This window comes from Ambystoma mexicanum, chromosome 1q, assembly GCF_040938575.1.
Source record: "Ambystoma mexicanum isolate Mex_15411 chromosome 1q, UKY_AmexF1_1, whole genome shotgun sequence".
Taxonomy (NCBI): domain Eukaryota; kingdom Metazoa; phylum Chordata; class Amphibia; order Caudata; family Ambystomatidae; genus Ambystoma; species Ambystoma mexicanum.
In genome coordinates this window covers 1,233,237,537-1,233,258,948 of record NC_090922.1, presented here as the reverse complement: position 1 = coordinate 1,233,258,948, position 21,412 = coordinate 1,233,237,537, and the positions used below count along the sequence as shown (strand labels likewise).

The 21,412-nt window shown below is 47.8% G+C and overlaps 1 protein-coding gene across 1 annotated transcript; it reads left to right on the top strand.

Annotated features, from left to right (window-relative positions):
- Window positions 1-1,520: 1,520 nt before the first annotated feature.
- FOXD3 (forkhead box D3) lies at window positions 1,521-3,302 on the top strand. Its single transcript, XM_069642010.1, has one exon. It carries the CDS (start codon window positions 1,706-1,708, stop codon window positions 2,768-2,770), a length of 1,065 nt encoding a protein of 354 aa, XP_069498111.1. The 5' UTR covers window positions 1,521-1,705; the 3' UTR covers window positions 2,771-3,302.
- Window positions 3,303-21,412: the final 18,110 nt, after the last annotated feature.

Sequence of the window (21,412 nt, the reverse complement as noted above, 5' to 3'; positions counted from 1 at the left end):
CAAGGGAAGCAGGGCGAGGCCTGCGTGCTAAAGGTCCCCTGGGGCGCCTAAAGGTGGCTCGTGCCGCTTCATAAGGCTGATGGGGATGCCCACGGATCACAGGGAGGCTCCCTGGTCCAGGAACGTGGGTATTTGGGTATAGGTCAGCAAACACGCCCCCTATACAAAGGGGAACATGAAAACCACAAGGGAAATATAAAGGATCGACCGGTTTATGCCTCCAAGAGGCTGGTGAAAACTCAGTCGCATTCCTAGCCGCTCATTTCCCATAGTTTGGGCGTAAATAAAGAAACGGGGACAGCATTGACCCTTGCAGAATTACCCTTATTTTTCGCGGATGGGCGGCGCGACGCCCGCCCATCCTGTACACAGTATTTAGCTGTGCATTTTCCCAATCGCCCTGCCTTTGACTCGCGGGGCCCTCTGATCCTTCTAAGTATGTTTGCAGCGCTAAGAACGCGGTTGCCTTTCACATGCAGTACAGGCGCATGACACCGACTCGCCCAGGCTGGCCTTCCTGTCCCGGCCGGCCTGGCTTCCCCTGCGCCGCCCCGCAGCTGGCCTCTCTCCTCTCCCGCACAGCAGCAGCAGCCTCCTCTGCACGGGCTCCTCACCTGGGCCTCTGTCAGTGGGAGCCAGGCCTCCCCAGGCAGCCCCCATTTCCTCCTCGTTCATATGCTAAGAGGGGCGCTGATGAACTCGTTAGCACCTCGGCCAGGAGCAGTTAAGACGCCTTTATTTGCGCGTCCGCTTTGTTATTGTACCTCTTTCGTTTCTCCCAGCGCCGACCTGATAGATTAATCAATAGGCATTTTGGGATCCTCGGCGCCCAGCTGGGCCTCCGCGGAAAGCGCAGGAAAGGGCGATTCAGTGCCAAAGTCGTTGTCTTTTCCCAGGCCATATAACAAGGGAGCTGGCGTTAATTCCCACACATGCTACCCGTGGCAGCAAAGGACAGGCCACTGGCGTGTACCCGCCCCACACACGGCTTTCCAGGAGGGCACGGCAACCCCCCAGGCAAAAAGTAGGTAGTGCTCAACTATTTATACTCATAAAAGCCACCTCAAGGCAGTGGAAGTAGAGGCCTGCATTGAATAACACACACTTTGAAATCTCCCCATTGGGCGATCCCGGTTCCTCCTGCAAAATCTCCCTCGCGTGTCTACAGGTGCTGCAAGAATTCGTTATTCCGGCTTCTTGTTTTAAAGGATACTACGCGGACCCGGTTGGGGCTCTCTTTGGGAGACAGCAGGTGCCCCCTTCGAGGTGGCCGCGGAGCGAGGAGCCAGGAGAGGAGGGGGGCTCCTCCCGGCCGCAGATTGATGGACCCGCGCGCGCTCTGGCTGATGCTCGGATGCGATGATAAGTACTTGCCACTGTTGTCTCTTTGTTGACAATCCCATGAAACAACTTGAGTTTTGCATGGCTTCACAGGGGGGCTGACGTCACGGCCCCACGTGACCCGCAGGGCCAGTATATCTCTAAGTGGCAAGTAATCTATCAGGCAGTCTTTGGAGAGGGTCTTCCAAAGAGTTGGTGACACAGCCCGAGCTCCCGTCTCCTCCCGAGCGCATAGCAAATGAGAAGAGGAGCGGGGGGGCACTTTGAAAGAGTTGAGGGAGTCTGACGCCAGGGGGGTAACCCGAAGCACCGAAGAGCGTGAGTGACAAGCAGCAGAGCCCTCCTGCCCACTGTGCGAGCTGAAATGACCCTGTCCGGCAGCAGCAGCAGCGCCATGCCCGGCCAACCCCCACTCACAGCCGAAGATGTGGACATAGACGTGGTGGGCGAAGGGGACGAGGGTCCAGAGAAGGACAGCAGCGAGTGCGGCAGCCCGGAGCCCCGGGAGCTGGTGGTGGGCGCCGAGGAGGGCGCCCAGGAAACGTCCGGCGGCGGCGAGGTGGAGGTGAAGGGAGAGGCGGCCCTGCTGCAGAGCAAGCCCAAGAGCGCCCTGGTGAAGCCGCCCTACTCGTACATCGCGCTCATCACCATGGCCATCCTGCAGAGCCCGCACAAGAAGCTGACGCTGAGCGGCATCTGCGAGTTCATCAGCCAGCGCTTCCCCTACTACCGCGAGAAGTTCCCCGCCTGGCAGAACTCCATCCGCCACAACCTCTCGCTCAACGACTGCTTCGTCAAGATCCCCCGCGAGCCGGGCAACCCGGGCAAGGGCAACTACTGGACCCTGGACCCGCAGTCCGAGGACATGTTCGACAACGGCAGCTTCCTGCGCCGCCGCAAGCGCTTCAAGCGCCACCACCAGGAGCACTTGCGCGAGCAGACAGCGCTCATGATGCAGAGCTTCGGCGCTTACGGCCTGGGCGGGCCCTACGGCCGCCCTTACGGACTGCACCCGTCCGCCTACGGCGCCGCCGCGCACGCCGCCGCGCTGCAGTACCCCTACATGCCACCCCTGCTGCCACCGGCCGTGCCTCTCCTGCCTTCCGGCGAGCTGAGCCGCAAAGCCTTCGGCAGCCCCGGCCTACAGCTGCACCTGGGCGCCGCCGGCTCCGTCATCAAGGCGGAGCCCAGCAGCCGGCCCTCCTTCAGCATTGAGAACATTATCGGCGTGTCCAGCTCGGCGGCACAGACCTTCCTGCGGCCACCGGTCACCGTGCAGTCTGCGCTCATGAGCCATCAATCGCTGTCGCTGGCCCGGAGCACGGCGACCATCACGCCCATCCTGAGCGTGCCCACCAGCCTCCTCTCTGGACAGTTCCTGCCGTCCGTGTCTGCAGCGGCGGCCGTGGCCAAATGGCAGTCCCAATAGTGATGGTTCGGAAACCCGACGGGTAAGTGCGGTAATGGAGCGATTACCGGACCAGTGTCGCTGACGGAAAGTTAGCCAGGCGGAGCTCTACCTGCCTTCCTGTAGGCCAGTCCACCTCAGGGCTCAGAGACAATGCCCCAAGCACTCTTGCCACGAACTCTTATGAACTGCGCAAATAAACTATATCCTAAACTTGTACAAAATGGAATGCTTTCTGTACAGGTAAACGATTTGTATATATTTGTATAAAATTATTGACTTTGCTTTCTGGGTTTTTATTTTTGTAAAAATAAGGAAAGGCAGTACATTCATTGAGAGTCCAGAGCTTTCGTTTTTTTGAAGGTTCACTCTCCAAGAAGTTTATCCAGAAAATTTTAAATAACGTTTTCAAAAAGTTAAATAAAAAACGCTATAATTCTGTATTAAAAACCTGTTTGTATATGAATGGAAATTAAATATATATATATATGTATTCTAAGTGTTATTCTACTGTGCAGTACACAACTTTGTAAATAAATTTTATAAAATGTAATTCGTCTCATTTTGATGCCTTTCAATTGAACCCCTCTCTACTGAAAGCAATGGCAAACCCACGCTGATGAGGAAATGCAGTATATTGCAACACTTTGCAAGCCCTTTAATTTGGGTTCCTACAACACACGGTGACTGAAAAGGAAAGGGTATCTAGCTGGCAGTAGATGAAAAGAAATAGACGGGGGTCGAATGACATATCAGGAAACACTTTGAAATTGATCCCCGGGATTTTATCTTATTGAATCACACGCCTGCTTACTTCCAAATTCTTCCCCGTGTATAATGTGGCGCGAGTAATCAAAACAAGACATGCCCGGCCAGGCCTTATCTCATTCCCGCGATGAGGCAGAATTACACCCAGCTACGAAACCGGGAACATCTCTCCGGCGAAATAAAAGAAAAAAACACTAGCTATTCAAGGTGCAAGCGCCCCTATGTACAAGCCAATAACGGCTGTACAAATAATATCACCCCATCATGCTTGCGAGCAGCATGTGCAACAATGACATAAAAAAAGCACAACCCAATTCATTAAAAAGAAAACATTGGGCCTGGTTTACAAAGCGTTTATCAATCAGTTTGTAATTGAAAAACGCCTTTGTAAATCAGCGCCATTGTATCAAAGTCGTATTGCTGTATTTTGATGCTTTTCATTGCATTTTCGCTATTGCCAATGTTCCCCATTTTACTAAAACTATCACATGATTGCGGTATATCCGGGAATACCACGTGTATTGCGGTATACCCGGGAATGCCACATGATTGCGGTATACCCGGGAATACCACGTGCTTTGCGGTATACCCGGGAACGCCACATGCTTGCGGTATACCCGGGAATGCAATATTAGACTATTTCCATTGGCGTCACTGCGCGATGCGTTTAATGAAACAGCTCTGTTCCGTGGAACGTGTACATTTGCAAATGCACACTTCCGCAACACGCCACGAAATGCCACCGTAAGTAAAGACGCTGCGACCTTGGATACATGTTATGCAAACGGTCTGTTCCTCAATGCGCCTCACAAGCACGTGCTCAAAGATCATAGCAAATGACAGCTCGGCAATTAAGCACCTAATTATCGCGTATTTGGGGTGTTCAAACGCGAGCTGCCCAATGTCTGTCACAGCACAGGAAAAATGACCATGTTTCGTGTTTGATTGTGCTGCTAACATTTGCGTGGAATGCAGATATCGCGGCGGATATCGTGTAAACACGCACCGCTTCTGCGTGGTGCCGCGGAGAAGGGACCCCGATGGGTGGGCGGCAGAGGTCGCGTCAACTTTATAAATAAGGGAGCTGGTCATCGTGGCTCATAAAAAGGAACAACAGTCCGGCCAGGCGAGGGCATATCGCATCTCCCAGGCCCCTAAATGGCCACTCTCTAATCTCCTTTTACAAGGAAAACTAAACGCAGCTAAATCTGTTTGCGTATTGCGGCTATAAAAGTCACGAGTTCGTTCACAGTTGTGTCTGGCTAATCGGCGCTACACAAACAGCAAATGGCCCGTGATTTGTGCGCGGCCCAGGGCGGGCGTGTGTGTCTATATTTAGGTGACACTCCTGGGAAAAGGGAAAGGGCTCTCTCCTTGGGTTCACTTTTAGGCCCGGGAAGCTGCTGAGCCAGTGCTTCTGGGTGACATCGGATAAGAGGGGGCCCATTCCAGGCCTGAGCCTTTGTTACTTATAAAATTACTCGCGCATACTTCCGCGCATAGCTGCCGCGCCCCGGGCCCCTTCAAGCCGCGGCCGGCCTCCCGGGCTGCCTTTAAAAATACACGGGGAGATGCGCGAGGGAAACTGAGACGGGGGCGCGGGATGCCGCCGCCGCCGCCGTCGGACGCGGCAGCACCGAGGGGTTTGGCAACTCTGCCCGCAACTGTCCTAAGGCTGCGCCTCATGTGCCGTGCCATGCCCCGTTCCCAGATGCATGGAGGAGGCGGACGCGACTACAACACTTCAGATATGCATTTCAGAAACTCAGGTTCGGGAATTTGCGCCGCGTCGGTCTTTAAAATGGCCCGTGCGTGCGCTTGTATTCTCGCACGCACACGTGATCGCCGACATTGCAGCCACATTTTACTGGTTGCGGCTGTGTATAATATCGGCTTATATAACGCGACACTTATAATTATCCTGGTTGATTCACAGACACGTGTGGGGGAAAGAGAGGGGAGTGCACATATATATATATATATATATATATATATATATATATATATATATAGACCCTGATTTACAAAGCGTTTTTCAATGGGATTGTAAAACGCTTTTATAAATCAGGCCCCGTGTAGGTTCATGAGATTGTCTTGTTTTTTGAATCCAATATCTATGAACGCCTACTTGGGGTAGTTGACCATTTAGGGACGCGTTATTTCCCCTGGATTACATTGCGTGTTCTCCCAGACCAGCTGGCTCAGGAGGAATGCATGAATGCTAATTGAATGGCTTACATTGCTCCGACATTCCTGCATGGTGTGCGTGCACTTGTCCCCTTGGTCCTGGGCTCACCTCTTTTTTGCACTCACTTCGAGGTTTGACTCGCATGCGTTCATGAGTATCGTTTTTCGGCCTCAAACAGCAGAACAAGACTTGAGCACCCACTTCTCGATCCGGGCAAATAATTTAATTCACGTGCATTTAAGAAACAAAAATCGCGCGTCCTCAAATAAACCATAACAGGAGACCCTTGTTGGCAGTTCCACCCGCGAAGCGGCCCGCTTGCAGTACCATGCGGGAACTTTGGGGGGCGCCGCCACAGCAGCTAGATCTCCTTTAACGCCCTCTGAAACGAGGTGCTCAATGTGTCGGACTTCTCTCCTTTGCAATCGCGGTGCGTTCGTTCTTATGTGTCAGAGTTACCCGGACCATAAAGTGCACGACATTATAGAATCGGAGGCATCCGTGGAAGCGTGCCTAGAAGCAGGTCGAGGGGAACTAAATATGGCTACAAAAATGCGAATAAAAACGCACACCGCTTTTTAGCTTCTGAACCCAAAACGCGGCAGCGAGGCCCGACTTATAGATTCTAGAAATACATTTTACAAGCAGGAAAACAAAACGAACACAAACAATCCCCAGGAATCCTGAAAAATGTGTGGTGGTATTTGTTGGAACGCGGGCACCCGAGGAGGCGCGCCCTCGCCCCGTGAAGCCTGGCGCCATTTCCCTGTCATCTCAAATCTACGCGACTCTGAATACAAAAAAAGGAGGCCAAGGCAACCTCCAGTCCAGAGTCAAATAATGTAGGGGTGCACCCCAGCCAACCACCCTCAAAACAGCTACAAACTACGCCACGTGGCACAGGTGAAGATCGTGGGTACAGATGCAAATAGCCGGCCCATGACCCTTAGGAGTCGACCCACGAAGAAGAAACACGGCCCCACAGACTGAATGGGCATCGCCTTTTACCAAAACAAAAAAATACATGTTCATGTTTTGTAGATGTTTTCTAGAACCATCTCAGGAGGCCAGTTACAATAAGGTAAATCATACTAATTGAAGAAATGCATCGTGAAAATGGCGTCAAATAAAATTCGTTCACGCAAATAATTTATCGTTTGCTGAATTCAATTTTTGGGTTCCAGGACAACCATTTACCCGTCATAGTTATTTTTTTTTCATAGTTTCCGAATATTGGAACCCCTTCATGCCAGCACGGATCCCACCTTAAACACAATAACAGGGGTGAAAAATTGCAGGTCGGATCGGATATGGGGGTGCCTGGGGTCAGGTGGGGTGGAGGGGGGGGTGAGGGTTGGGGGCATCAGGGGCCGAAACTCGAGGTCGTTTAAAGGAGGAGAACTGAGCTTGGGTACCTGTTCATGCTACGCTTTACATGTGAGGTGCAATACATCTATTGCCTGAACACATATGCACAAACACACACATCATTGACTTCGGAAAGAAACGGAAGGCATCACTTTTTTTTAGTCAAGCACTTACAGGGGGTACACTGGGTGTCGGCGATCATCCAAAAGACTTGAATGCACGAGATGGCGAATGGCATCTACCTGTAGGGGCTTTAGATGGCAGAAGGCAGGACTGCGGGCGCTCGTGTCGAGTTTAAAGATGCCAGGGCTGTCGGGGAGCTCGTTGGGGGGAGTGGGCGTACACTTACTGGGCACCCCGTGTACTCTATCTACGCTGCCCAAGGCACGGATGCCACGGCAGCGTTATATTCGCCCTCTCGGCTTCAATAAACCATCTAACACATATGGCACAACTCGACACGGCTGGTGACAGATGCCTATTAGTCCGAGGCAAGGCGGGCCGGCCCCCGGGGGGTACTAAAGGTAACCAGATCCAGAAAGCTGGCAAAGGGACCGTCCCCTGGCCCCGGACAGTTGGTGCGGGCGGCACTGGCCGGAGCCCGCGTGCATGTATGCTGTCTTTTTGCCCTGGGACGCTTTGAAGTAAAGAGCCTCAAATGACTTGGCCTGATTGGCAAAAGCGTTCTTCAATGGGGAAACCCCATTAAAAAACGCGTTGTAAACCAGGCAAGGACTTCCTAGACACAACCGACGCGCACGTTTTAAGCGAATATTTGATCGGAGAGACAGAACTTAGACGCCACCCGTCCAAGGGGCGGGCGATTTCGCTTCAATGTACATTCGCTTATTCATTGGAATTACGTTTAATAACGAACCCCCGAGATGTAGCTGACTGCAAGCCCGCCCGTGACCCAATTCCCAACGCCGAGTCGGTCCCATATAACATGTTCACGCGTGAATGGCTTCAGAGCAGTCTGTCTGCATTATTTGGTACATGAGGTCACCGTAAGGTCCAAAATGGGAAACCTTCCACCCGCGTGCAATTACATGTGGGCCAATGTCACCCATTCCTCTGGGAGGAAAGGCAGGATGGACCCCATGTTGCAATATATTAGGTTATTTCCGCCCGGACTCATAATAGTAGTGTTTTTTTCTATAGCGCCTCATCGCGTTTTCATGTTTTTTAAAGCGATATAGTGGCACGCTTTTATCACCCAATTTAACGGTACTCCATTTATCCATCCAGCAAATTTCCTGATGGAATCGAACCTGTATCCTGCAGATAACACACACGTCTGGGTGATGGGGTAACGCACTGAACTATTTTACAGCCATCATCGTCTGAGTTGTTACAATGTTATGTTGAACACATTGAAATTCACCAATAGACAATGGCAAACCCAATAGGTTTTGGTTGTCACATATCAAGAGCACCCAGTGCAGCCCAATCATGATATGGTATTTTATTTATATCGCGCTCGTACACAAGTGGTTCAGAGCGCGACCAGGCAAAGGGAGGGGAACAGGGGAGAACAAAAACAACGATCTTACTACTCCCAGTGATATTGAGAATGTGCAAGTGCATGGGAAAGGGAAATAGGGTAAAGTGCATGGAATTGGGAGAAGTTGGAAGTGCTGAACAGAGGAGAGAGAAGAATAAATAATAAGTAAAATAAATAAATAAATAAAGGTGATCAACAGTGATAGTGCAGTTGGCAAGTGCTAGATTAGTCAGATGAGGTATATCTGATAAGTGCAGAAGAAAAGAGGGATGGGAGACTGTATGGGTACAGATACAGACCCTAGTGCAAAGGGGTGACCTGGAGGCAGTGCAGGAGGGAGGCAGGGTGAGCAGGTAGCTGGGCCACAAAGAGAGAGGGAGGTCAGGTGCACGTTGCCGAGAGAGAAAACAGATCAACAGGGGAGAAGAGGGGCACAGGCAGAAGCAAAGAGGAAGGTCTTGAGATGCTTCCAGAACTGGAGATGGTTCTCCTCAAATTGCAATCACGCCTTGAAATATGGAAAGTATGGCATGCTTGGTGCCACCATCATATCCCACATGCAACCTCAAACGTCTTAATAATACCATCATAAGGCCGGTATAGTTACATACGTACAATTAAGTTCATAATGAACCCTTTTGTTTGCTCAGTATTTTCTGTTTTCTAATAAAATCCAACAATGCTTACACCTTGTGCAAGGTTAACTGATAACATTAACAGATCCGGACCCACCTAACTTTCAGTCCTGCAACAGGAAGACAGCAGTACAGTTTGCGCCACTGCAACAGGTACATGTAGTGGGTTACTTGTGCGGCTGCGACCGCCCTTGCGTGGATGGGATTGTGGCCTCCTGGGCACTGTAGTCGGTGTGCCCATGCGGTTGGTTACGCAGAAGCATCCATTGAATGTTCCACTGTGAGGCGCTTTGTGGGGGCGTCAACAGACAGTATACCCTACTTACTTGTTTGTCCTGCCTATATGTCGTGACTGCCCTCTTCCTTATTACTGGCTGTGTTGTGTGGAAACAACAAACTGGTGACAAGCTAATTCGAACATCGCCCAAGGTACCGTTTTCTGCACCTTTGGTGGTGGCTTCATTGAAGAGAAGAAGTGCTGCCTGTCAACAGAGGAACTTTCTCGGGAACAGGTTATTGCCATGGCCAAGTTAGCAGAACAGCCCTCAGCCTTTTCAGTGACTCAGAATATTTCCAAGGGAGAAGTAAACAATGCAGGAAACAAGCTCTCCAGGGCTCCCAAGACGCAGGCCACTCCTGCTAGACGTGGCCAGGGAAGAGGAGGAGCCTTTCAGGGGTTCAGAGGGCAAGGGACAAGGGTGAACTTTACATGTTATGCATGTGGAGAAGGGGATCACGTTTCGACCAGTGCACGATGCCCAACCAGGAAAGTGGTATGAGGGAAAATTAATAGGAAGGGGCACATGCCCAAAGTTTGTAAGAACAGAGGGGAAGTGAGATATATTGAAGAAGATAATTTGTTCCTAGTGGGTGAAGGTGATTTGCTGATTGCCAGTGTGAATGGGGAAGATGTTGATGCTCCTTGGTGTAAGGTGAAGGTCGATGGGTGAAATCTGAAAATGATGGCAGGCTCTAGTTACAAATACACTGTGATGGGAGTAGATGCCTTCAGAATGTTGGGGTTTACCTTGAATGATTTGGATGCCCCAGACATATGCCCCAAAGGGTATGGGGGCAAGCCAATTAACATTGTGTGGTCATAGCCCATGGAAACTGCATGCATTCAAAGACAAGGCTAAAATAGGAGTATTGTAGGGGTGTCTCTCCTGAGTTGGAAGCATCAGAGGGGGTTACACATTATTTTGAACTCAAATGCTACAGAATGAGTAATGTTGGTAGACAATGATCAAGCTTCCTTTACAACACTGTGTTCGCTGACAGGTTGGGCTGCCTGAAAGGGTTTTGACACAAAATAATTGTGAAAAAAGGGGCAAAGCCTGTTGCCCATAAAATTTGCGGAGTTCCCTTCTTGCTGAGAGAGAAATTCAAATCTGAGCTTGACAAGGTTTGTGCGAAAGATGTGATCTAACCAATGGAAGCTGCGGAGTGGCTGTCCCACGTGGTGATTGCAAAGAAGGGAGTCGGCAATATAAGGATGCATGTGGACCATAGGTTCCTTAACAATAACATTTGGGTAGATTGGCACCCTCTACCCAAAGTATAAGAGATGATTTCTCTTTTGCACAGTGCCAAGTACTTTTCTACGATTGATCGAACTAGAGCATACCACCAGGTTGTGTTGCACCCAGACTCGAGGTCTCTGACATTGTGATGCCTTTTGTGGCCTATAGGTTCAAGGGAATGCTGGTTGTTTTGCCCTCTGCCATGGTAGTGTTCCAGAAAGTGATGGAGACGTTGGTCAAGGGTTTGCTGTATTTAAGGCATTTTCAGGATGATATCCTGGTCTTTGCAGCTGATCCCCAGCACCATGAAGAATATGTGTGTGAGGTATTGAGGATTTTAGACCAGGCTGGTCTCACAATTAAGAAGGAAAAATGTAAGTTCAGGATAACATAGGTTTCTTGCTTAGGTCATGTAATTGACTGTCGAGGCATCAGGCCTAATCTCCCCTCCCCTCCCCTCTTGTCTTGATACGCCTTGAACACAATTTTTGCTGTATAGTGCGCATTACAAATAACAGTCTGCAGTCACTCATACCTGCTTGCCATAATTGCATGTCTGATTTTCCTTAATGCAGTTTACCTTCTTGATCCTGCATGTTTAAACTTAGTTTGCATTTAATGTGCCTCTCACCACCTTCGCCTCCTCCACTTCCCTTCCTCCCATTCCCCGTTTTTTCATGGTTCAGCACTTGCACATTCCACATCGTCTCACAACCTAGTCAGAACACTTTTTTGTTTTCTTCCTTCCTACCCCCTTCCCGCACTTCCCCTTTTCTCCCCTGCTTTCATGCTATAAGACTTGCAGGTTCCGAATATTTCACGACCTTTTAAGAATGTTTTTGTTTTATACTTTTTTCCTCATCCCTTCCCCCCCTGTCTTGATGAGCCTTGAAACACAATTTGTGCTGTATAGTTCGCAATACAAATAATCAATAAATAAAATAAAACAAAATGCCTAGTGGATACTGTGCTGAAAGCCCCAGTGCCTCAGAATGAGGGTACATTGAGGGCATTTATAGGACTTGCTCAGTATTTTTCTAAATGAATAGGAATATTTGCTACGATTTGTGTTCTGTTGAGAGATCTGTTGAAATAGAAAATCAAATTTGAGTGGAGCACAGAGTGGGCCCCCTGTGGATGTGGGAAGTGGTGATACATCGGATGTGGGTGAGAATGGCAGAGAAGGGGTACATATGACCAATTCAGAAGGAACATCGGAGAGACAGGATGATGCCGGCCTGGAGGAGGGAGGGCCGCATTTTCTTGAAGGGTATCTCGTGCATGGAGTACGTGTACAATGACGACCGATAAAGTTCAAATACTTTGTGTTAAGTTTGTTTTGATAAGGGGGAAGGTGTGGATGGGATTGCGGGCACTGTGGTAACTGTTCCCTGTCTGGCGGGTCACTCAGGAGCTTCCTTTGAATGTTCCTGTGGGACGCGCTGTGTGGGGACGTTGGCAGCCCGTTGGCCAGAGTGCTGTGACATGGATGGTGCGGCTCCCATATCAGGAGTCAGGTTTGATATAAATACACCGTACTTACCTGCTCTTCCTTCCTAGGTGTCGTGACTGCCCTCTTTCTTCTGCCTGGCTGTGTCGTGGGGATACAACAGTACAGGCTTCAAACAATAACATTAGAGCAAAGAAAACACAATTTTATCAAGCATGATGATTTAATCCCATGGTAGGGCCAATTATTAGTATCATTAAATTGGGGAATAATAGCACACCGTTAATAAAGCACTTAGAAGCTGGAGGAATCGGACAATAAGAGCTAAATAAGAACACAAATTATTAATATTAGGTGATGCTGTGAATTGTAACCACTGGTGTTTCTCTGAGTAACTTCCTTAACATCGTTTTTACAGTATGTCAACACCATTATAGGAGGAGACCAGGGAGTCAGTCTTATACTTGCTCCCAATTGTATTGTAGTCTATTTATTGGGAGTACAATGTGTTTTGACCAGAAACACTTTCCAAAAGCAACTTACAGACAACCAGGAAAACCTGGATTGGAGTCATGCAACAGTAGGATGAATAGTGATAAAGTGACCAGTGGGTGATAAGAAGATGATGCATCATAGATTAGGGAGAAGGAAAACAAGTTACAGGTGGTCAATAAGAGTACAGGTTAAATACAGGGGAGATGTATATGGGGGAGCAGGGAATTAAGAGGTCAGGTGTGATATTGGAGTAGGTATACTAGAGGATGACCTTTCAAGGTGGAGAAGGTGACGCTTACAGGAACATATGAAGGAGTACATTGTAGTTGAGCTGTTAATGTGAGAAGAAAGGGGGTTCCAGTGCCAAGCAACAAGCAGGAGTGGAAGTCATAAGAGGCACAGACCGAGCAGGGGACAGAAAGACTGTTGAGCGTACTGGGAAGGAGTGCATGCAAGGGAGTGTACAAAGAGATAGGGCCTCATTAGGACCCTGGCGCTAAGTGTTTAACGGCGCCGTAAAAGGCTGCGGTGCTGTTAAACACTTAGCGCCTTACTATGAGGTCCCTTTGCGGGACCCGACCTTAACGGCTGGTCTACACCAGCCGTTAAAGTAGGGACCCGCAAAGGGACCTTGGTGCTACTTAGCGCCTTCCTCATTCCCATAGATCCCTATGGGGCGAAAATGGGAATGGGGAAGGGCCATGGTTAAATGGGGAATTACCGCCCGTCAACCTTGGAATGGGGTGGTAATTCCCCCATTGAACCATGGCGGACCCGTTACAATACCGGCACCAACCATGGTTTAGCGCCATGGTTTAGCGCCGGTGTTGTAATGAGGGCCATAGTGTCAGTAAGGTAGGTGGTGGAAAGGCATGCAGGGTATCAAAGCAAGATCAAATAGGAGACTCAATAGCCTGATAGAGAATGGACAGCGCAAGACATTTATTCAAAAAGAAGTTTGCAAACTATTGACAATACCTCACTAGCCCGCAAGCTAGTCTAACCCAACCCACCTCCAACTCGCTTTCCCCCTATATCCCCTCATGGACTGTCCCCTTTCATGAGAGAATCATTTTGAGTCTTTTTCTCTTCCCCACTAGGTTTCTTTGTCAACGTCGCTGCGTGTGTCAAGACCTGTGACTGCTTGAGTAACAGCACTAGCGTAGGGCAGCTGAGCTCTTCTTAAAGTGTGGTATTGACTGCTACCCACTTATATTCACAAGATAAGCAATAGGAGAGTATTTTTGTCTGAGTGCTAGTTTAGCACCTTTCACCAGTTCTTCATTGACGGCTTTCTACATCAGTGTATCCTCATTTTTGTTTAATTTGTTTTATAGACCACGACACAGTAGTGGTCATATTATTTGGAACTACCTTTGGGGAGTTTTAGGACCAAGCCACTTGGTGAGTATTTACTACCAGAAATTGTAACTAACGGAATTTGCTAATGTACCTGTTGAGGGTGTTTGAGGGCACACAGCCTAGGGAGGATGTTAGTTCTAAAACACTATTGTATTTTTTTTTACCGATTTACACAGCCTATGAAAACAATGTGGATGTTCTTCTTGTGATCCACCTACGAGAACTAGCCTACTATCCACCAGAGGTAACTTTGGGCTCATTCATTTTGGAGTAAGGGAATTATAATTTCCTACTAAGACTAATAGCACTTATGCCTATGTTTTTTTGTTGACACCCTATTGTGTGGAAGACGTCATGTGTCTGCAGGAGATACAAGATCTGAATCACATCCAGAATATATCAAGGGTAGATACCCTGACAGTGACCTAATTAGACAGCTTCTGATCAATGTTCACCATTTTGGGACTTTGACCAGAAACATGTTGAGCCATGGCCTTTGCTAATTGCAAAGGCTTATGTATAACTGACTGGTATTACATGGAGTCATAATAACTCCTAAAGATCTTATACTAACTCAGAGACTGTATCAAACTGTCCAGGTTCTGCATATACCAGCCTGCTCTTACCTCGTAAGAACACAAGTCAGTTTAAGCACAATTCTTGCAATTATTTGCACACTTACTGATTATTTGCACTGTATTTATTATTGTGTATGTGAGTCTCTGTGATTTTATGCTTGAATGTGTATGTACCATGGCCATTTCAGTTTAAAAAAAATATTTATGGAATAAAGTTTTTTCAAATTTTTTCTACCTATGGATTTTTTACACTTGTAGTCCTTGCCACACTATAGCTGCAGGGAATTCCTTACCCTGTTGTTTTTCTGATTACTGTCCCCTTTCATTCCACATCATTTCCGCTTGCCGTTCCCATCCCCATTACAACACAATTACTCTTATTGTTTATCACTTTAGTCTGTCCTCGGTTTCCATTGGGATTCTCCATATCGCGTGATCTTCTTCTTCCAGGTCAGTCGCGCTGGTCTGAAGATATCCGGCATCCTCCTCCTCAGATGAGGGGCGTTGAGCCACCACCCTCTGAAGCTGTAAAGGCCATCGTTCCCAATTGGACCCAAGGCTAAAACATAGGTCTGGAGTTATTCACAGGGCAGAGATTAGGTAGCTATAGGCAATATTGTGTACATTAATTCCCCATACTTCGTGATGAGCCACCCACTCCCAGTTGCACCCTGCACACGGTCTGGTTAGTATTCTGCTAGCCAGTGCTCATTGTCCTCTGATCGGCCGATATGCTATGAAGAAGCGTTAATTTTCTTTTCAGCACTAGCCACTGTACTTGTAGAAATGTCTCCATTGCCACAATCGTTCTGGTATTACAGAGTCATTCTTAAACATTAAGGGGCCAACTATTATGCCGCACATCTTCTGGAATCGACACCAGCTGGGCATTCAGATCATCTTGTACTTCCTCACACACCAGGTCCCATTCCAAATTCCTCCCGCTTCCATCACACCTTCCATCAATTTCTGTAGGGCACCTTTGGTAAGCTGACTGAGGGTGCCAATGATATGTAATTCAATGATTCGTGCTTCAGCACTTGTCAATTCTGCCCCAGATTTGAGCCCATTGGCCTTTTCTAATCGGCCAACACAACCTTCCAAATGTGTACCTTTATAAATCCCCAAGTGGCATGTGCTGTATTACCTCCACTCCACACTTTAGCTAATACTTTCCTTTTCTGCCGTCCTTCCAGTAATTCCTCTTACAGCTGCACCAACCAGATTCCTGCCCCCGGTACAATTATGGTAATGAGTAGGCACCTGAAATGCAGACAAAGGAACAGTACACAGCTATTGTTGCGTTTAACACCATATACCTATAACCAGCTCTTTCTAGGTTTGATACTAAACTGTACCATAGCTGTTGATTATACACCTGAGTATATTTAAGAAATTATTCTATCTACATCTCTGGGGGCTTTAAATGCTGAATCATAGTGCACATCCTATTATCCAAAGTATCTGAAAAATGACATTGTGCATCCTTGAAGTTAGAGCACGCCTTTTCTGTTCTAGTATTGTTCTGGCCTTCTACCTTCGTTAGTAAATAGCACTCTACCCGCACTGGACAATCCTTTCCTTTACCTGTCCCCACACTAAAATCTTCCATTTCACGTGACCCTGGTACCACTATGTTGTGCATTGTCCTGGGCAAGTTTGCCAAGTCTGGAGCTGCTCTTACATTACCACCAAGTTCTCTTCAAAGTGTTATGACAGTTGTCCCGGTCCATTTCCTATACCAATAGGTCAACTTAGAGATCACTTTATTCCTCCTCCTTTGAAAAGAATAGATTGACAGTAATAGATTAGATCAGAGACATGTGAAGGTTCCGGATATAACACAGCTGTAGGAAAAGTAGTGGGTGCACTCATTTCTCTACCTCTAAGGTTACGCTGGGGTCTCTCTTTGGGCTCTTCCAATTCCGAGTTCAATACTTTCAGATAATCTTCAGCACTCATTCAATTGGGTAGAGCCTCAAGGAAGATGTTACTACCCCCACTGGGCATTCAGCTGGCTATGTTATAAACCCATCTAAAGATCAACCCCCAAAGTACCAGGCTCTGTGTAAATCACAGGTTCTCCCTGTACTATCCATCGTTTTTTATATCATGGCCAGGCCCTGACATCACTGGTGAATAGTACATTAGGCAAGCTTTTCATAGGTTAGTATGGTGTGAACAATTGAATCAGATTTTCATCTAACGGCATTAGCTGAAGCAAGTACAGATAAGTAAATCAGCAGAGCATTACGACCTACACTGCAGGGTTTACTGCCCTTTTGCGGTGACTCACATGCACCCATGTTGAGTGTCCCTGAACCTTTACTACAGAGTTTAAGACAAGAAGCATGATGAATGGCCCTTTCGATCTTGGGGCCAATGCTGTCTTTCTCTGGTGGACCTTTATCAGTACACTCTCATGGGGCTCTAGGAAATGACCTGGAGAGTTTGGCTCCCGTGGCAGAGCAGCTTGGACCCGATTATAAATGAGACTGACAGACGACGTTAAGGTCTTGGCATATTCCAATAATCTTACAATTACAACAGTTATTGGGCACAGTTTTCACCAGTGGGTCAACATGCAATCTCATGGGTCTTCCATGAAGTATTTCTTATGGGCTCAAACCAGTTTACCTAACAGGAGTACTTGTCATACTAAACAAAACCAGTGTAAGGGCTTCTGGCCGCTTCTTCTTGACACAGTTTAGCCAACTTATTCTTTGTAGAGTGTGTGCAGGAGTGTGTTCTTTGCTGGTCCTGCTGTTCCTCCTGTTCTCTGAAGTCTGGCTTCACTATCTACGCAGAGGAGGAGACCTTTAACAAAAACCTAGCTCCGAAGCAGAGTTTGTGCAGACTGGGTGCAGGAGTGGGTTTTCCGCTGATCCTGCTGTTCCTCCTCTGCTCTGAAGTCTGTCTTCACTATCTATGCGTAAGAGGAGCAAACCTTTAACAAAAACCTAGCTCTGAACCAGAGCGTGTGCAGGAGTGTGTTTTCTGCATTTCCTGCCTCTCTGTGTGTCCCTGCGATGAATATCAGCAATTTCCTGCATGATCGTCCTACAAACATCTCAGAGGAACAAAGAATGTGGAAACTGAATCGAGGGAGCGGTTAGAGCAGATGCCGCAGGGGTAAGCTGTGCACTTCCACACTTTAGTTTGCAACTGAAACTACGGCGGCTATTTGCTCACAGGTTATTTCATCATCTCTGCAGTTGTGGATGATATTGATTGCTGACTAATATTTAAAGGTTATTTGACTCTCATTTCTGTGCAGTTACCTAAAGCAAAGGAGACAAGCTATCATAATAAAATTGTGCTGGGCGTCACAGCCTCACCACAGTAATCAAGGGAACTGCCTTAGGTATCACTGAGCCTCTTACCCTGGTAAGGATAGGGGAGACTGTAGGGACAAAACCTTTTGATAAACCCTTTGATCCACGACAGAGGTTCAACATGCAAGGAAAATATAAAATATATACCCTGAGGAGCGAGGGTCTCTAGAGGCCACCATTGGGTGCTGCGAAGTCAATAACACCACAAGAGCCTCCTATAGTCGATAAAGACGTGGGGACAAATTCCGCTTTTTTCCCTACGAAACAATGGGCAATGTATGTACAGGCCCTTCAGACAGAGGAGGGCGGCTAATATTGTAGCAGAAGAAACGATTAAGGCTGTCACAGACTGTGATGTCTCAGGCCAAGTCCTATCCCAAGTGGAACAGGAGGCAAATCTATCCCTACTTGATGCATGATGCATGAGCCTGGGACAGGAAATACAGTTGATTGAAGGTCTGAGGGACCTGCTGAGTGCCATCCCAGGGCTCTTTAGGATTTTAACGAACCCGGTGGAAGGGGTTCCTGATATCTATATATCAGACACATGCAATTCTCCATTAGAACCCATGCCGCAATTGTCCGAGGGCAATAATGCATCATTTAACAATCCGTTAGAAACGGGTGAGAGCTCACTTACAGCATTTAACAGAGTGCTGCAAGCTTTCATACGTTTATATGATACAGTGGCATATGCAGTGAGAAGGAATTCCAGACTTTTGACAGAGATAAGGAAACTTCTCCCGAACGGAGCTAAGCACCAAGAGGGTTCCAATTTGGTAGTGGCGCGAGCCAAAAAAGAGACCCAATAGAATCAACAGTGAAATACCAATAATGCAGGTATACCAGGAGGAGGTAATTATGGTCGACAACTCAACCAGAAATGCTGCAAGTATAAATTCACAAAAGAAGGAAAAACGAAAAAAATTAAAAACATGAGACCAGAACTGAAATCATCTAAGAAGGGGTCTAGGAAATTCCTGTGGAAAATCATTGCCGCGGGAAGAAAAGCGGCGCAAGCGAAGTCCGACCCTTTACAACGGTGCAACTCCAATTTAAAGGTGGGCCTGCCCAGTCAAAAAATGATTCAAGCATATAAGCACAATGCGCAGAGGACACCGGCCAGCAGGGTTGCGGCTCACCAGCGTGCATCAAGGGGGCAGGGAATTTGTATAAATACTTCCCAATGACTCACACTGATGCAACCAGGGAAAAGGACGATTCGATCTTGATTTATGAGTCGGTTTTCGAGGGAGACTGGAATATATCCTTGAATTGAAGAAGATTACTGGCCTTGATGGCTAATATTCAAGAGTTAGATGCAATTGCCTCAGCTGACTTAAAGTTTGTTCATATATCCGATCAGACCTACCTGGGAAAATGTGCAGTCCATTTTCACTCAAACATGAAACAAAATGTAGTGCTCAGGCAACAGGAGGAATTTCTGTTGAATGGATTTGAGTGCTATCAAGTATGTTGAGGAGAAAGTGGATTGAAAAACAACTGAGACCCAATCTGACAGTAAGATGTTATTTTGACCAAGAGCAAAGGAAGTATGCTGAGCATGGCGTCCATTCTTCATCCTCCAGAACGCAGGACCTCAGCTCTGGGCACCGCAGCACAACATCTTCTTCATCCTCCGGCACGCAAGACTTCAGCTCTGGGCACCGCAGCACAACATCTTCATCCACGAAGGCGGACCCTGTAAAAGTACAAAAGGCAAGATTAGACATTATGAACTTTCAGTTTGAGGTCGCGCTTGCAAAATTCTTTGTGCTTATCCTTAAAAGCTCACTTACCTGCTGCTGGACTGCTGCAGGATCCTCCGCTCCTCAGCTGGAGCTATCTCGTGCTCTGTAGCTCTGCTGGGCCGCAATCACACCTATTTGGGAGAAAGATAGACATTATTACAGAGCTGACAACAGGCTGTGAGAAAGACAATACAAATACTTCAAGACAAAGAGAAAACTGAAAGACACTTACCAGAAAGGCGTGGAATAGTCGCAGCTGGACTGGACACCACGTATGAAGGACCAGTGAAGGAACTCGGTCCTCATCCCAAAAGTGCCCCTGTCAGAAGTAGCAGGACGGAGAGCTTACCATTATTAATCTACAGGAGCAGTGTTCCAATTCATCGCAGCAGCCCACAGCCTATTTGCAGTGGGAGAAAGCAGACAGGGGGGTTTAACTTCCTGGGAGGGCTGCAACCTTGCCCCAACGTCCCAGCAGAGACCAGATGAGCTTAAGAGAACGCGAAGCCTCAACAAATCTCTGCCTGGGCATTATGGATACCTCAGAGACTGACCAATTGGCCCATCTTTTGGGTGAATTACAGGCTGAAGTTCATGGTTCTAGGCAGGAAACCAATGCCTTAAGAAGGGACCTTATTGTGAACCCAGAGCGTATTGATGGTTTGCAAAGACATTTACTCCAGGCACAATCTGGCCAGGTCCCATTGCCAGGGCCTACTCCCACACCGCACCAGTCACCACCAGTTCAGGTGGTTCTTGCAGGAGCAGTTCCTCTGGCCCCGCCCGAACATTTCACAGGCTACCCTAACAAGTACGCCATGTTTATAAATCAATGCCACTTACATTTTTTGTGTAGACTTGGGGTTTTTCGCAACGACCAAGCCAGAGTGGCGTTCATACTCTCGTATTTGGGAGGCAGTGCAGCAGACTGGTCAATATCTTTGGTAAATCAAGATGATCCTTTGCTTCGGGACCTTAGTGGTTTTCAGCATCAAATGGAGAAATTGTGTGCACGACACAGTCAAGGACAGGTCCTGGACAACGAATTACTGTCACTCAGACAGGGAAATCAGGATTTCTTAACCAACATCGCATCCTTCAAACATCTTATAGCTAAAACAAATTGGCCAGAAGGAAAAAGGACTACACTCTTTTGCCGTGGATTGCGTGGAGAACTCAAGGACGTTTTAGCTCAAGTGCTAAATCCCCCAGAGGGCTGTGCAGAATACATCAACCTAACTGTACAGCTCGATCACAGGCTGCAGGATCAAAACATTTATCGAACAAGGGCTGAAGGGCGACCGGTCTATGTGCGGCCTCGTGATAATCAACCCAAGTCACACAAACAGACCAAACCCATGCAAATTGGGGGACTATGGAGTCCACTCACCAAGGCAGAATGAGAAAAAAGGAGACAACAATAACTCTGCTTGTTCTGTGGAAAAGCAGGTCACTTTCTTCGAGAATGCCCGGTGAAGTCACCCAGGAAAATAGTCGTAACAACCGACAAAGACAATGAAGGAGCACAACACTCGGAAAACTCCAACGCCCGGCAAGCGTAGGGGTACACTTGTCCAGCGGTAAAAAGGAACCTGTACAGACCTCACATCTAGTCATTCCGGTGCACTTGGTAGACCACAAACAACCGTCAAATATACATGCTTTGGAAGCATACATTCACAGCGTAGCTGTGGGAAACTACATTG

What these genes read in the sequence shown, in the direction of transcription:
- FOXD3 (XM_069642010.1), top strand. Translation starts at nt 1,706, where the DNA reads ATGACCCTGTCCGGCAGCAGCAGCAGCGCCATGCCCGGCCAACCCCCA.